The following is a 16,873-nucleotide window of genomic DNA, read 5'->3' as shown; positions in this document are numbered from 1 at the left end:
AAAATCTGTTCATGTCTTGATATTTAGACCTGTTTCTTTTTAATAGCACGACTAAAAAGTTCGTCAATCTTCGTGGACACAAAAGCCTCCTGCTGATTTGCAGGTGGAAAACTTTTATTGAAGCATCAGCTTTGTCAGGCTCTTGTCTCTCAGCTCAGCCATCCTACACCCAGAACATGGTCAAACCAAACACCACCGCCCGTCCATGAGCTCTGCTACTTCCAATCAGCTTGTTACTCCCTCATGCTGAGGGGACCAGCTACTATCAACAAAATCACAACTGTTCACTGTCCTGAATCTACAATGGTGGAACGAGCTGACCACTCACATCAGGACAGCAGAAACGTAACACATCTTCAGCCTGAACACTCAAAAACTAAATGTAGCATTTGAAGCCGTTCAGCTTATTTGATGAAGTTGATGTATTTCAGTGACTCTTGCAGTTTTTAGGATGAAATGCAGCAGATTACATTTTAAGATCTACAGTCTTACTTTGTACAGTGCTGGTCTGACGACTGTCTGCAGTCCAGGTCTTGTTCTGGATCTTTCCTCCACAGGACCATGACTCCTCTCTCTGTGAAGACATTTCTTTATCAAAAATGATTGTTGATTGAAAAATATCAAGATTTGTCTGACACTGTTGGAAAGCTCAGATGTTCACAGAGGACAGTAAATAGTTTGTATTTTAAATTCAGTTTTCAGTCTGTAATGAAAATGATTTGATTTCAACTCTCCTGCTTTCATAAACTTTAATTAACAAGCTATATTTATATATATATATATAAATCTTTGAGCATTCTATCTTCATCCTCAATGCATCATCTTCATCAGGTCAGTTTACAGTAAAACAGTCTCTTACTTTGTGTCTGAGGGTCCAGGTTCATCACTGAAGGCTATAGGAAGATCTTTGGAGTCATCACTCTCATAGACAGACAGCTGGATACTGGAGACTCTGCTCTCTGTCTGTGGACGAACTCTGCAAATCACCAACATGTTTTATTCATATCACATGAATCCTTGATAAATTCTCTGATGATAATTAAAAGGCTTTTAAGTTTGTATCGTCCTCTTAGATCAGATTACAGCTTTTTAAGGTGACAGCTGTGACAGATACAAGAGGAAGACGGCACAAATAACTTTTCATAACACATAAACAGAAAAAAAACTTAATTAACTTTTCATATCTGTCTGTCTTATTAAACATCAGTGATCTGTCTGTAGTTTATTATTAATGCAAACTCAACACTTCCTGCAGCTGTTTCACAATAAAAGCCTCCATTACAGAGAGCTGAGTATGTCCTCACGTTTCACAGTCACTTGGGCAGCTTACTTTGAGTTTGAACTGAGGTTAGAAGTGATCTAAATATGTGGTAGACCAGCAGTGTATTAATGACACATAGTGTGTAACAGTGGTGTTACAGTTCAAGTCCAGACAGTTTTCATTGTTTTTCTTTCCTTCATGTTTTCTGTCACTCTCACTGTCGACTATTAAATGAAGGTATAAATACAATTCAGATATATAAATAATAGAAATGCCAATCAACATTTAACTATTTTCTGACTCTTTTTTATACCATCAGTGCTGCTCATTATATTTGTTCTTCATCTTTAGGAACAATTATGGGTGGAGAGAATCTGAGCTCAAAGGTCAATTTACTCATGTTTACAACTGTACTTTGTTAATCATTAAAAAAAATCCATGTTAGTTTGAAACAGTATCTGCACTTATAGTTCTTCATCATGAATATAAATCTTTGAAATTGTATCTTCATCCTCAATGCACATCTTTATCGGGTCAGTTTACAGTAAAAACAGTCTCTTACTTTGTGTCTGAGGGTCCAGGTTCATCACGAAGGCTATAGGAAGATCTTTGGAGTCATCACTCTTCATAGACAGACAGCTGGATACTGAAGACTCTGCTCTGTCCTCCTCTCCTCTCACAGTCAATCACTTCTGTCTTCAGTCAGTCTGAGAGGTGAAACAGAACAGACTGTGAACAGAAAAACAAGAAAAACAGGTTTGTTCGAGACTCGAAAACAAGACGAGAAGAACAGAAACAAAGAGATTAGACATTTCATCTGTAATCCAAAGGATTATTTTACTGACTACAAACATGGCCATGTAATTTCTGTTCAGTAACTGACTCATCATCGTTGATTGGCTTAGAGCAGCTGCGGGGGAATGTACTTTCATGATACTGTGGCCCCATTTTGATTGAGGCTTATCCACTGGCTGAACACACACACACACACACACACACACACACACACACACACACACACACACACACACACACACACAGTATATAACATAAAACGTCAGAGGACAAAAGAATCAAAGTGTTGAGTTCATTCAAACATCTTCCCACAGTCCAAGAGAGAAAGCTGATTCAGAGACAGTAAAAGAAAAAAATGTTGGATTAACACTCACCCTGCATCAGCCTTCACTTTTCTCCGTCTGCTCTGTCCACTTAAATGGAGACTGAACAAAATGAACTCTGAACTCTTATGATATTTCTTACAACCTTGATTACCGCATCACTTTAGCTCCTCCTCTCTCCATTTACAGGAAACCAGGTGAGTTTATCGTGTGTGTGTCACTTTATATTTGTTGGGGATGAAACTATTGATTCTTTGTGACTCAATAATCTGAACTGAAGGTCCATTTAACACATTTTTTTACATATATTTGTTTATGTTAATTTCGTTTTTGTGTCAGAGTTTGAGTTAGACTAATGTCTGCAGGAAACCAGCCTGTTTTCAAGGTCAGCATGTACATTACAGTGCATGTTTCATACAAGCAGAAGATTTATCAATGTATAGACAAACTAATTCATATTTTTCAAACAATATACAAAACTTTTCTCTGTTCCAATACCTTATTTTACCAACAATTACAATTACAAATCAAATAACTCTTTCCAGAATATTAAGCTATGGACTTGTGAGATAAAAAGTGCACAACACTTGAATGCACCACAGCAGAACAAGAACCACTGTCCCTGTGTGATGCGAAATACTGTACCTGCATACAAAAGACCATTTATTATATTACAGCACAAATGCACATACTTACAAAGGCATACTTAGAAATACTATACAGCTGGTTCAATACCAAGTATACCTATGATGTCAATAACAGCCATAGATGGCGGTAAAGTCCAACTGAAAAGTTCAAACCGTTGTCATTGTTTTCTATCTGCTCTGGAAGTCCAATTTTAAAACCAGACTACAAAATTATCCAGTTCAATTGCAGTTCACTTTAAAGATGGATACACAGTGTTCCCTCAAACTTTAATGTTCTGTTCCCAAAAGTTTCAGCAACTTTTAAGAAATATATTCAAGTTCATCACCAAATGGTGGCACCGCAGAGAGGGCACTTTGTGAAAGCTTCATCGTGGGCTGTGGTGTCGATGTGAAGGAAGCTGATACTGAGAGATCATCTAAATGTAATCACACTTGGTTTATACTTCTCTGTGCTTCATGTTCAGAGTCGGAAAAACTATGGCCTGCTTTCCCCCAGAAGAGGAACTTATCTTTAAAAAAATAAAGACAGAACAGAGATAAAAGACCGTAATAGTAAATATGAAGAACATTTCTATTTTACACTATGAGCAGAAGTTTTGTTGAGTCCACACAGAGCTCATCGTGCTGAGAGAGTTGAGAAACTGCAGAAGGGTGTTTGTGGTAGTAGTGTTTGTACCGAAGGCATTTTGGATCAACAGGAAGAAAAGAGGAGGTTTCAGACCCAGTGTGCAGGCGAATGCTGACGGGGAGCACAGCCGGTGTCGTGCCAGAACAGGAGCTGGGCAACCAGGCTCAGCAGCCTCTATGGACATAACAACAGAGTAGAAGAGACCGAAGAGAACGTTGACAGAGGAAGGAGAGAGTGAACGAGCAAGAAGGCGTCAGACAAGAGTAAATCTGGGACTGACTTTTTTTGTGAGCTTGGTGAAATAAAAGGCTGAAAGACAGACCCCGAGCTGGGCTGACTGCTGTTGGACTAGTCAGTAATATTAGCTGGCTGCTATGTCTTGTGTTGTTGACGTTGCTTAATGTTTGACTGATAGTTGTCGACTCGCTAGGCTTTGATTAAAAGTAATGTAATCATGAAAAATGCACGTAGGACAGTGGGATCACACTCTGAAACTGGAGGACGCTAAATCACAAAAATACAGATTTCTACATAATGTTGCTGTAAAAGACCAAATCAATGTCCTACGCTATCTGTGGCCCATTGATTCATACTGAAATTTTAAGACTGAGTTGTGACTAAAACTTTAAAATGAAGTCCTCTCTGTTGCTCATACAGGTTTCACTTTTTACCTAAGTGCATATATTAAGTAAAGTTAATTTTGCTGGCTGCTATGTCTTGTGTTGTTGACGTTGCTTAATGTTTGAGTGCATATATTAAGTAAAGTTAAGTTTAATTAAATTACCAAATTCAAGCTGACTGACTGAAAACCTGGAGCCAAATGTGTTCGTCCAAGAACCCCTGGTGAGTTTTTGGGTATAAGGTATGGGAACTTTGAGGAGACAGAAATCAGGAGGAGGATGTGATCAACTGAAGCCGAGCAGTAAACTTTTGTTCTAGGACCTCCAAAAGGACTTGACTGCATGTGTTTTATACAGTGTGACAAAGTCATGGTGAAATAAATTGTATTCATCTGAGAAAAATGGAACAAAGTGGACACTGTGCATATATCTATCCAAACACTTCACCAGGACGGTCCTCATTTGGAAAAGCTGGACTCCTTCAGCATGTCGTTGCAGTCCTCCACCACCAGAGGGCGGAGTAGGACAGAACATGGCGGGGAGAAGAATCTGAATTTTGGTGAGTTGAATAAGAAAAAAAAAACAGAAGATGATTGTGAGCGCGTGCGCTTTTGTGTTCACGCGCACCATCACACACACACACATACACAGCAGAATATTAAAGTCACTCAGAGTGAGTGTGCGTGTATTCCCGCTGTAGGACGATGGGCGGCAGCAGCAGCACACTTTTCTACTACGACTACCCCTAATGTCAGTAGAAGAAGACGGTTACTGGGGTAACGTCAACATCATGTTGAGTTGCTAACTTTCTCGTTGCTAACAGAGGTTTTATTTTTCAGTGACGTTTCCCTCTCAGGGAAACAGTTCAACTAACTAACTAACCCCAGACTGTACTGTCGACGAACGCGGCCAAGCAGGAGTTCAGTTTGAGGTACGAACGCTTTCTGTCTCATCCGTGCTGTACCGAGACAACGAGCTAACGCTAAAGCTGGCTAATGGTAATGACGAAATGTCCGATCTGAGTTCAGCTGACGTTACAGTTACAGTACGGATAACTCTACTCGGTAACGTGAAGTATAACGTTATTTCATTTGACGGATACCCTGCCTGTTATCGTTAGCTCTTATTGTTAGCTTCCATCCTTCAAAATGTGTTTTAAGCCTCTTTGGATGAGAGACAAACAGAACAGAGACCCCCACATGGTCACATTTTAAGCCTGGCTTATAATAACTTCTATATTTACTTTATTCACCTTATTAACCTGTGTATGTACTGGGTTATTAGCCTTTATGTGTGTATGATTGATGCAGAATGAAATCTTTTTTTTTTTTGGTAAATAGTTTTTTGCCAAAAGTATCTTATTATTGCTTATCGATGCTTGCACTTTACTCAGTATCATTTTGGTTATATTTTTTTTACTCTCACAAATTATTTGGGGGAAAATTGTCATATATTATGACAGAAATTGGTGAAGGGGCCGTGGTTGAAGAGCCCTGTTTTGAGCTAATGACAGTTGCTCCACAGACAGACAGCCTGTTCCCATCATCAATACTGAAGCAGACCACATAAAGGAACTGTTTTATATCATCTCCCACTTCAGTGATGAACTGTTGTGTGACTGATTTTGGTTCCCAGGCCAGCCAAACAAACAAACTGGGCAGCACTCAGTTGCATATGACTGATGCATGACTTTGAATATCTGTCTCTAGCATTATATTTTCCATCTTTCCCTCCTGGACTCATATGAGCTGGATCAGGTGTGCGCACAGTAAGGATGTGAAGTTCACAGTACAGCAGCTGAATCAAACATACTAACACTGACCTACAGCTGCACCATTAGTTGATTGTTACTGTTAATAATCTGTCCAGTAGTTCATGGCGAGCCAGCGGCCTCCCTCCGGCATGGGCCGCCCAATAAGCCGCAGTGGATCAGTGCTGCCTGGTGCTGGAAGACCACCGACGGCCGTCAGACCTCCTCCTACGGCTATACGTGTCGCAACTGGGGTAAGTCACCTGCAGCATGGATGCACTTTTAGCTTCGAGATACAAGAACAAAGCTGCAGACTGCATGTGCATGTTATTAGCACCTGATTTACTAAGGTATCATTTCTTTACACATTCTAGCCTGAACTTTTAATTCTATGTAGAAGCCCCGTCTTACAGAGTTTTATTCTTTCATCATTCAGATGGTTCCAGGTACGAGTAGTCATCCTGGTATGAGGGGCGGCCTCCCTATTGCAACTCCTGGAGTCCTGTCAGCGCCAATTAAAGTGACTGACAGGCCTGTGACCCAACAGGGGCTCAGTGGGATGAAGACTGGTATGAAAGGTAAGTTTGAAGTGACATCACTCAGCCCACTCTTTTACATGGATACGTGTGTGTTTGTGTGGTTTATGTTCTCTCTTTATCTCCTCCACCTGCCTCCCCAACAGGTCCTCAGAGACAGATTCTGGATAAGTCCTACTACCTGGGCCTCCTGAGGTAACACATGCTACTAAACTCCTACTACTCCTATTTCTTTACACGATGCAACAAGTGTTCTCAACACTGGTTGATACACACTGGTTTAAAAGTGACTGTTTTTGTTGTTAGGAGTAAGATCAACGAGTTAACCACGGAGAGCAGCAAACTGCACAAAGAGATCGAAAACTACAACCAGGAGAACTCTGTTTATCTGTCCTATGAGAAGAGGTGAGAGCTGAAACCAGGAGTATTACCAAATCACACACAAACACGATGGCTCCTGTGATGCTGGACTGATTGAACAATGGTGTAACAGCGCCAATCACTCAGCAACACGTTGTTGTTTTCTTTCCCTTCAGGGCTGAAGGCCTGGCTGCAGAGATTAAAGATCTACAAGGCCAGCTTGCTGACTACAACATGGTGAAGTTTCAGCCATTGTTTCTCAAATATTTAAGGTGTAGCCACTGGAAAATAATTTCAGTTCTTGCATCCTGGACACTAAAAGCAACCAACTGACCAAACACTTTATGTATTGAGCTGAAGTCTTGAAGTATTTGGAGTATTTTGAAAGTATTCAGTTGTTTAAAGAGTCTTCAGGGGTTCACAGTGTTCTGTGTTGTCCTTATTAAACACTTTATGAGTCACGTAGCTTCATGTTTGTGTGTTTTTGTTTCCAGCTGGTGGACAAGCTCAACACCAACACAGAGATGGAGGAGATGATCAACAACTACAACATTGTAAGTTCACCGACATGGTCAAATCTTTGTGCTTACTTTACCTGCCTTGAGCCTGAAAAGTCAGGCTCAAGGCAGGTCATGGATATGATTCAGTGAACAGTCTGCCCTCTCATCCCTTCATTCCCACTCGTCTCCTCCTCTCAGGTGAAAGCCCAGAATAACAGCGAGGCTGAAAGCATTGACAGCATCTTCACTGAGAGGAGAGAGTAAGTTACTACTTATTGTTATGATGTTATGGTTATTCTTATGGTGTTCTCTCAAACAGTTGCTTGAGATCTTTAGGATTTCTATTAGGAAATCCTGTATCATCATCATCATTATTATTATTGTTGTTGTTGTTGACATTTTATATTGAATGTTGGTGAAATGATGAGATGACGCTGAAAAGCAAACATGAGAAAGTTTTGAATGGTTTATCAGTTTTATCAATGATCAGTTGTTTAAATGTGTTAAAGTTGTTAAACGTCATGGTCATGCCTTTCATCATGGTTGTTAGCTGTATTACATTTTCATACAGTTAAACAACAATTTAAGCTACAGAGTTGCATCAGTGAGCATATTTACATGTTCATCTTTAATGCGTTGTGTGGGTTACATCACACAAAAAGAATGAAGCAGAAGAATCTTTGGTTTGACCCACAATCTTCAAAAGTGTGCAGGTAAAGCTAACGTTAGGCTCAGTGGCTAAGATGATCTGAGGGGATCATACTGTAAATAACAAATACAGACTTGGAAGGAAAGCTACATGTGGAGCTCATTCACTCAGTTAAACACTAATTCACAGCATTGACACCACATCACATATTTCCCACGTTGTCTGAAGAGCTCACATAAACAGTCACTTCAACTTCCTGTGATTTGAGTAACATCTCAACGTGTATCTTAAAATATCAGCTTCACACTTTCAAAACAAGCATGTGTAAATGAATTTAATGGAGTTGAGGGTCACCAAAGATTCATGGAGTGAGAGGAAAAAACACACAGTATATCTATAGCTCAACTTAAAAAAAGACCTGAATGCAGATTATGTTCACACAGCCTACTCTCACTCTCCGCCAAACAGCCTCGTCCTGCAGTGGAAAAGTTCAAACAAATCTGAATTTGTGAAAAATAGAAGCTTTTTAAGTGTGTACGATTGTTAAAAATGAAAAATACATAATACAGACTGAGAAAAATATCAGGAAAATACTGACACGAACTTCCTGTAGTTATTACATTCACACTTTAGGTTCACCATATGTTTATCAGCTCTGGTATTGTTATGTGTTGAATATAATATAATATATTCATGAAATATGTCACAGTATGACAGCAGTCGTCTGTTAAATCAGTGATAGAAAATGGACTTCCTTGAGGAACATCTGGTCTACAGTCTGGATCTGTGGAGTTAAGTGTAAAGAGAGTAAAGAGCTCTATCTGTGGACTGTCATAGTATGAGCACGCCTGATTTGTCAGCCAGAAACACACAGAATAAGACACAGCTAGGACAGGATTGACACCTGAATGATAGAAAACAAAGTGCTTAGAGAACAAATAGCTAAATGATTTGATTTAGCTTATCCACCCAATGTGGTATCCCGTCTAGAGGAACAATGATGCATGTCACTCTTCTCGCTTGATGTATGGATCCTCAAAATATACATCCTCCTCCTCCTCTTCCTCCCCATACTCCTCTATCTGCCCGTTCTCTTCCTCAAAAATGAAAGTCTGATGGTGTCTCATCGTCTCTGTGAAGATCGTCGAGACCGGGTCCTCCTCCAGTTCGTCTTGGTGTAGTCTCCGATGGCGGTAGTTGTGGTAGAGTTTGTACCAGGAGGGGCCCTTTATGGCTAACGTGATGAGCATCAAGGAGCACAGAGCCAAGGCTGCAACGCACGCTGTGAACTTCCACGTGTTGCCCAGCACAGGCGTCTGGGCTGGTTGTGCTTGAAGGATGGAGATCAGACTTTTAAACCTGTTTGTACATCCACATACATTAAGACAATGACATCGTTCACCTACCTCTGTTGTTGCGGCTCTGGTTTGTCAGTGTGGTCAGCAGCGTAGTGGATGAGCTCGACTGCCCAACACTGACTGATGTCGGTGCTTCTTTTGGGACTGTAGTGAAGGTGGGTGGTGGTGATGGTGGGTAACACACACCTATAGCCTTCAAAAAATCCCTCCCTGTCTCATCCTTCAGTGGAGCACAGGTGACCTGCGGCCCCCCTGTAGAGACATCACATACAATACAATTTAATAAATGAGCTTTCGCGTAAGCTCCTTTCAGACGTGCACACTCTGATCTGAGGACAAATGAGTTTGTCCATGTTTGAATTACCTGTGCTACCTCCACCTGCTTTAACCCCTCCGCTGCTCAGCAGTGGACAGGAACAATTCCAGGGGTTCGCCTGTAGCTTCAGCACCTGATGGGACCGACAGTCAGGTAAAGAATTAGAATGAAGACAGACTTTATATAGTCTCATAATCAGTAGTATTTACATATTTTTATCAGATTTTGTCAAGTGATTTTTGCTTCACCTGTAGTTTACTGAGCTGTGTGAACAGCTGTGTATGGACACTGGTCAGCTGGTTGTTGGACAGGTCCAGCTCTGTTAGTAACTTCAGGCCAGAGAAAGACTGTGGGTCCAGGCTGCAGCAGGAGGACCATCAGTTGCACTTTTTGTAGCAGAAGCAGTCAAACACACTTATTTATGCTGCAGCAGCACTGATGACTTCATTTACCTGCTGATTTTGTTCCCAGACAGAGACAACACCTTGAGCAGTGGAACCACAGAGAAGTACCTGGCTGGTACACCGGTCACCTGGTTACCATTCAGGTGGAGTTCCACCAGTTTGGGATAACTAGCCAGAGCTCGTCTGTCAGTCTTATTCAGAGTAATCAGGCTTCCCTCAATCACCAGTTTAGTAACAATTGAACTGTTGTCACTCTGAGGAATGACCTGCAGGGACTCATTGGTCAGGTTCTTCACCTGCTCATGGGTATAATGGACAGTTATTATAAAATATAAACACACAGACAGGCCATAAAAACATGAAACTCCACTCTGTGCTGAACAGAACTTTTCCTACCAGTGTGCCGTTTTCTGCAGCATTACTTCCCAGTATGTTCAACACTACCACTGTAATCCACAGCAGAAGAAGAGGGTGCTGCCACCTTTCCATCATCCTAACCTGGAGAAAACAAGCAATATTTTTAAGTTTCGGTGCCTTGCTCAAGGAGGAGAACTGGCACCTCTCCAGCTACCCGTCCGCCTTCCATACTTTGGTCCATACTGGACTTGAACTAGCCACCCTTCGGTTCCCAAGCCAAGTCTCTATGGACTTAGCTACTACCACCCCAGAGTAGGTAGATCACACAAAACCATGTCAACATCATCAAACTGTTCTGAAGAAACTACAGATGTGTACGACACCATCTACAAAGGAAAAATTCAGATTTACAAACATGTATATAATACTATAATATGATCTGTGTTTGATTTTGGGTCCTCACAAATGTGCAAGTCTAATCAAGACAAATATCACGCACAACACAACCTACATTTAATATACAGAATTGTAAGTTCAGCTTCACAGGACTGTCACTGAACTTTAACTTATACAAATGTCTAAAAATACATTGCATGTACTTTGCATATGTAATTCAAATAATTCAATTTGTTTGTGTTTCCTGCTTCATACAAGTCTGTTGCTCGTACAGCATTATGAAATCTGAAGTCTGTAACTTCTCTTTTTTAAGGAACCTCACACAGTCAACCAGATTGTCCTGATATCTTTTGGAGAAACCAAACACTGAACCTCTTGAGGCTGAAATTCAGTGAACGCCTGAAGCACCCTGTTTCTTTTTTATGAAATCATGTAAATATCTCTGCTGAATAACCTGTAACCTGCATACAGTACTGCAACATGTGTCCACGTTTCTGTTGTTTCTCTGTATTCTCACACGTTAATCTCATTCTTTCACAGTTCTATGTCACTGAAAAATAACCGAAAACACGTACCTGTACTCGTATGGGCACTCAGATGAACTTTAATCGTACGTGATGAAGCCAGCGCAGCGCATGACCTTTGTTCCTTGTCGTAAAACCTGAAGGCTGATATTCACTGTAACAGCGTGCTAAACATTTATGACAGTCCACTTTCCTTCCTTTCTTTCTTTGTAAGGTGGTTTGAAGGAAGGCTGAAGTAATAAAGAAATCACAGAAGAAGGATTTACAGTTGTAGAGGAGAAAAAGGAGGGAGGACATTGATATAATGTCCATGTGGCGAGTCTGCGTGACCTCTCTTCCACCCTGCATCCTTTCTTTATCTGTCATGTTACCTCATCAGGATATCTGTCTGACTTATGTGACCCAGAACGTTTGTCACCTCTCTCTCCTCATGATTTTAACTAAGAAGACAATTAATTAAAGTGAAATGAATAAAAAAACACTCCACATTGTGTGTGTGTGTGTGTGCTCTGCAGAAGAGAGGAGGCCATCAGGGCGATTGAAGAAGAGATCAGGAGGGAAAGGCGTGTTGCTGACGAGGTTGTCCAGGCCATGCCATCCACAAAGCAAGAAAAGTATTTCAGCATGACAACAGCCAATGAGGAGCTGCTGCAGGTCTTTATGTAGTTTATATGTCACGTATGACTTGTGTGATATTTGCATGACACTGCAGCGATGATACGTTGTTCAATAAATCTTGCTTTATGTCCTTGTTTTGCAGGAACTCACTGTTCTCCAGGAGGAGCTGGACATTCTCATCACCAGGAAGGAGGACTATGAAGCAGTGAGTTGGGTTACAAGGAGGAGTCGAGTCTAAAGTTCACCGTCGCTATTCACATAATTCAATAATTTACTTTTCAGTTTAATAGCTGTGACATGATTGTGCCCGCCAAAATATGAAAGATATTAATAAAAGGCAGGAGGGATACAGCCTGTTATAACTTACCAACTGCCACAGGTCAATTTATTGACATTTATTCCACGTTTTTGTCATTGCTTCCTTCTGTGTTACAATCATTGATTCATTGATTTGATCAGATATCAATAATGAATCAAAAACCTAAATCAGTTTGTGTTCAGACTTTTCCTGGCTTGCAGATACCGTGTGAAGTGTGGAAAAATGCTGTGAAGTGGTTGCTGCTGTAGTAACAGTATTATTGTAAGCTGTTTTTAAATGACCTTCTCCCGTCTGCAGGAGCTCTACCACTCGCACATAAAGCAGGAAGTGGTTCGGCTTCACGACACCCTGTCGGCGCTGGAGGCGAAACGTGACACCATGGAGGCCGAGCACAAGAGCCTGGGCTCCCCACAGGAGGAGAGAGAGAAGCTGTTTAAACAGGTCAGCCAAGACAAGCAGCCGACCAATCAGTGTTAGTGGAGAACATCAAACTATTGAGTTCTCTCTTAGACTAATGTAAGCTGCATGCATTTTATTTGCTGTGTCCAGCTCAGTAAAGAAACAATTCCAGCTACTGTTTTTATTTTCCAGGTGAAGGAGGACAACCAGGAAATCGCCAGCATGGAGAGACAGTATGTGTTCATCCACACACAACACCAACACAAGGCCAAACACTGGCCAGATGATCCACCTCATTCATTATTCATGTTCATGTTTTGCCCCATTCAGTTCAATTCAGTTTTATTTATATAGCACCAAATCATAACAAAAGCTATCTCATGACACTTTCCATACAGAGCAGAGCACGCTGTAGATCTGTATAGAGTTATCTGTGTGTGTGTGTGTGTGTGTGTGTGTGTGTGTGTGTGTGCGTGCGTGTTCAGGCTCACAGAGATCAGGGACAGGGCCACCCAGATCACAGAGGAGATCCGTCAGCTGGAGCAGGACTCAGAGGAAGCACAGGGTGACACTTCTCATTACTTCCTGTCACTATCAATTATTGTTTCTGTCAACTAATGGATACATTTTCATTTTTTATTGTTTCTTTATTTGGACACATTTCCAAACTCCGAAACACAGAAATGACAGGACGATGCTACCAGATGGAGAATGTGTTCTGTTTCATAATGATCTGTGTGTCCATCAGGCGAGTGTCAGCAGAAATACAAAGAGCTGAAGAAGAAAGAGGAGGAGATCGATCGTGAGTTCATATAACTGCACCTTAAACCTCACTTTGATTCATTTTCAATGATGTGTCAGTATTTTGGGATGATTATTGTAAGACAGGGGTGGATAATAATCTCTGAGAATAATTATATTTTTAATATCTCATCATATCACATCATTTTGGCTTTGTTGTTTTCAAACTTTGATTTGATACAATCGTCTCATGGCTGCCAGTTCTATTGAAGAAGGCGTTTACAGTGTTCTCAGAAGCTGCCACCAGGTGTCGCCAAAGGCAGAATGTTTTTATGTCACACACTGTAAACTGAATGACACACAGCTGGCAGTCTCACTTTGTCTCCTTGTTTTAGGGTACCTGGAGTCGTTCGAGGAGTCCAGGGCTCAGGAGCAGGACAAGATGACACAGAGCCAGGAGAACATCGTCTCCCTTCTGGAACACTGCAGCAGGGTGAGGAGGAAGGGGGGAGCCGGGGAGAGGAAGGAAGGGAGGGGGGAGTGATGGTAGAAAAGAAGGAATGTGAATGTTGGAGTATCCAAGAGAAGGGGTGAGGAAATGAGCAGCTGGAGAAGGATAAATGGAAATTCCACAGGGGGGAAGGAAAGTGTGGAGGGAACTAAGTGTGTGTGTGTGTGTGTGTGTGTGTATGTAGAACATGTTGCGACTACGTCATGTGGATACAGTGACAGCCAGTGAGCTGAGGAACATGCAGGAGGTGCTGGTCAGCAAGGAGACGGAGGTGGTCCAATCAGAGAGCACCGCCAAGGGACTGACAACCGGTCAGTAACACACACACACACACACACACACCCTACCTTCTTTGAAAACCCGAACACGGCAAACATTCAAAGGCTAACTGGCAGACCTCCACCCTGTACCCGCATTGACCACCACCCAGAGTCCCAGCGTCTGCAGCAGGACCTGGAGAAGGTGCAGCAGCTGGAGGGGAAGATCACAGGTGAGCTGAGCACCCTGAGGGAGCGCGTCAGCACCATGGAGTCCGAGCTGCGCACCTACCGAGACCTGGACACCCTGAAGCACACGGCGGAGGAGAAGAAGAAGGTAACACTAGCCGATCTGCAAAAAACAGTTTGATTTGTTTCATCAAAAGTGTCTGACTAAAGCTAAAGTGTACGTTGTTTGTGTTCAGAGACTACAGGTGGAGCGTGTGTCAATGACTCAGCGTCGGGATTCATTCAAACAGCTGCTGGAAGAAATGAACCAGAAATATGAAGCTCTGAAGAGCAAACTGCAGGAAAATGAGACGCACGCTCAGGTTGGAGCTCGGCTTCACACCTCACACAGAAAATTCATTACTACAGTTCATAGTGTTCATTCTATAGCATCATAATAAACACTGATCGTATTACAGTTTCTGTTCTCTTCATGCACTCTGCAAACATTTAACACAAGCTGAGTTCAGATTTGATCCATCTGCTTCAGAACATCACAGGTTCTGTTGTTCCACCATGTTGCTGTTTTAATGAAGCGTTCTGGGAACGTTTGCTGTTTTCTTTGTGTCACTCCTTCTCAAAGCTGAGAGAAGCTGCAGTAAGCAGGGACTTGTGTTTGTGCAGCAACACACAGTAAATCAGACAGTGTTTGAGTAGAGCAGTGTTGAACCAATTGAACCATTTTACCATTTTATTAGCCTGCTCATGCTAATCTTGTGTTTGTTTCCTCTGTGTGTGTGTGTGGGTGTGTGTTTTAGCTGGCTAACCTTGAAAGGAAATGGCAGCACATGGAGCAGAACAACTTTGTAATGAAAGAGTGTATCCTTCACAAATGTGTCTTTATCTCTTTCTGCCTGGCTCATCACCTCCAGCGATGACACATCAGTGAGATCTGTAATCTGTCTGTGTAGGAGACACCCACTGGTTACAATCAGTGTTTTCTTTCCTGAACTGCAGCATCAGTCATCGCCTCGAAATCCCAGGAGACCGACTACGACTCTGTCGCCAAGAACGTCTCCCAGCAAGTGTCCGAGTACAACAAGAGTCTGATGGAGAACTTGCAAAACAACAGGAGTTAGGCACACACACAGGAAAACACACACTGCAGGTAGAGTGGAATCATTTCCCAGTGATGCTCAGACTGAAGCACCATATACGAGCAGATTACACATTAGTTATAAATCTTATAAACTCTTCTTGTGTTTTGTTCTCCAGACAAAAGATGGTGTGTTTTCTAAATATTAATATTAGGTTTGTTTCAGTTTGTGATGAGTCACTTACACTACAGCTGCTTACTATCCTTAAAATCTCCAAATGTGTCTGCTTAGTCAAGGTTTGTATTTATCTGCATTATTTTCTATTAAAATATGTATTCAAATTCCATGTTAGTCTCAGAGTGCTCAAGTTGTGTTAAGTTACAAATATCACAAAAAGGTGACGCTCACCCTGTTTTCTCCCGCCATGTGAGAAGGAGAGCTACCACAGGTCTAACACCAGCATGACTTCTATATATTTTATTATTTATTAGTCATTTATTATCTATCTTGTGTATATGAGCTGCTGTGACAGTGTGGGATCATTGAAGTCTAATCAGGAGTGATGAGTTACACATCCATCAATATTTATGCTTATACAAGTTTTAACAGATTCATTCACAGTTAACACTAAATGACGCTGTCTTTCTCACACAGCCTGTCAGGCTGCCAGGGCTTTCATTCATTTAGTGCTCAGTGAGAAATCAACACGTACGACTGAAACGACAGTACGCACGGTGTCTGCTTTTACTCAGGTCAGATAACTTCACAGCCGTGTGCTAACTCCGTGCAGACTTTTAAATAAGTCCTCTTGGTTGGTCATGGGTTATGTTGCTCTCCATGACTCAAAGAATGTAATGTGCTGTATTAGGTTAAAGAATGGAAGTTTAGCTTTGTAAACTTGTCTCCGAATTTCTCACATTTTATGGGAAAGCTGTAGATTTATTTGAACTGTTTTTCTCATGAAAACAAAACATAATTACTCATAAATATGACTAAATATACATTATCAAATCAATTTACCCAACCAGGAAACTCCAACATAATACATTACACTGTCATCATTATCTGATCTTCACTGTTGCCATGGTGAGACCACTGGCTCCTGCCGTCAAACCCTGCGAAACATCCCGACAGTAAATCTGAAGTGAGACAAGTTCACTTCTCATTTTTATATTTATTGCTTTTAATTACAGGAAAAAACATCAACGATTTGCATAAAATCCAAACTCCACTCTAGAAATATATTTGACCTTTCCAGTACAGAGATATCAAAGAGTACAGTAAACATTACAAGTTGAGGGTGGCAGCAGAGGGACCCTTCGCAAATGTACAGTACAGC

At 41.5% G+C, this 16,873-nt stretch overlaps 2 protein-coding genes and 1 long non-coding RNA gene across 4 annotated transcripts; 2 read left to right on the top strand and 1 right to left on the bottom strand.

The window, feature by feature from the left end:
- Positions 1-4,926: 4,926 nt before the first annotated feature.
- On the top strand, positions 4,927-15,878 carry ift74 (intraflagellar transport 74). 2 transcript variants are annotated; one of them, XM_027274489.1, is made up of 21 exons: positions 4,927-5,024; positions 5,114-5,205; positions 6,147-6,278; positions 6,461-6,602; positions 6,707-6,755; positions 6,867-6,965; positions 7,097-7,157; positions 7,415-7,474; positions 7,619-7,680; positions 11,940-12,078; positions 12,185-12,247; positions 12,659-12,802; positions 12,953-12,993; positions 13,246-13,325; positions 13,509-13,562; positions 13,897-13,994; positions 14,197-14,323; positions 14,443-14,606; positions 14,695-14,820; positions 15,256-15,316; positions 15,461-15,878. In XM_027274489.1, the coding sequence occupies exons 3-21, from the start codon at positions 6,150-6,152 to the stop codon at positions 15,574-15,576; spliced, it is 1,815 nt and encodes a 604-aa protein (XP_027130290.1). In that variant the 5' UTR covers positions 4,927-5,024; positions 5,114-5,205; positions 6,147-6,149; the 3' UTR covers positions 15,577-15,878. The 2 variants fall into 2 exon arrangements, with proteins under 2 accessions (XP_027130290.1, XP_027130289.1); XM_027274488.1 differs by having other exon boundaries at positions 4,928-5,024; positions 6,144-6,278.
- Positions 7,945-10,712, bottom strand: LOC109138628 (leucine-rich repeat-containing protein 19). Its single transcript, XM_027274490.1, has 6 exons — positions 10,544-10,712; positions 10,196-10,443; positions 9,992-10,103; positions 9,792-9,876; positions 9,476-9,679; positions 7,945-9,399 (listed from the first exon to the last, which is right to left on the bottom strand). Exons 1-6 carry the CDS (start codon positions 10,637-10,639, stop codon positions 9,077-9,079), a joined length of 1,068 nt encoding a protein of 355 aa, XP_027130291.1. The 5' UTR covers positions 10,640-10,712; the 3' UTR covers positions 7,945-9,076.
- On the top strand, positions 10,710-11,933 carry LOC113744529 (uncharacterized). Its single transcript, XR_003461611.1, has 4 exons — positions 10,710-10,816; positions 11,214-11,332; positions 11,441-11,510; positions 11,639-11,933. It is a non-coding gene; the product is annotated as an uncharacterized LOC113744529 (long non-coding RNA).
- Positions 15,879-16,873: the final 995 nt, after the last annotated feature.

Source organism: Larimichthys crocea, chromosome XXIII (genome assembly GCF_000972845.2).
Source record: "Larimichthys crocea isolate SSNF chromosome XXIII, L_crocea_2.0, whole genome shotgun sequence".
Classification (NCBI taxonomy): Eukaryota; Metazoa; Chordata; class Actinopteri; family Sciaenidae; genus Larimichthys; species Larimichthys crocea.
This window is presented reverse-complemented; position numbering and strand designations above follow the sequence as displayed.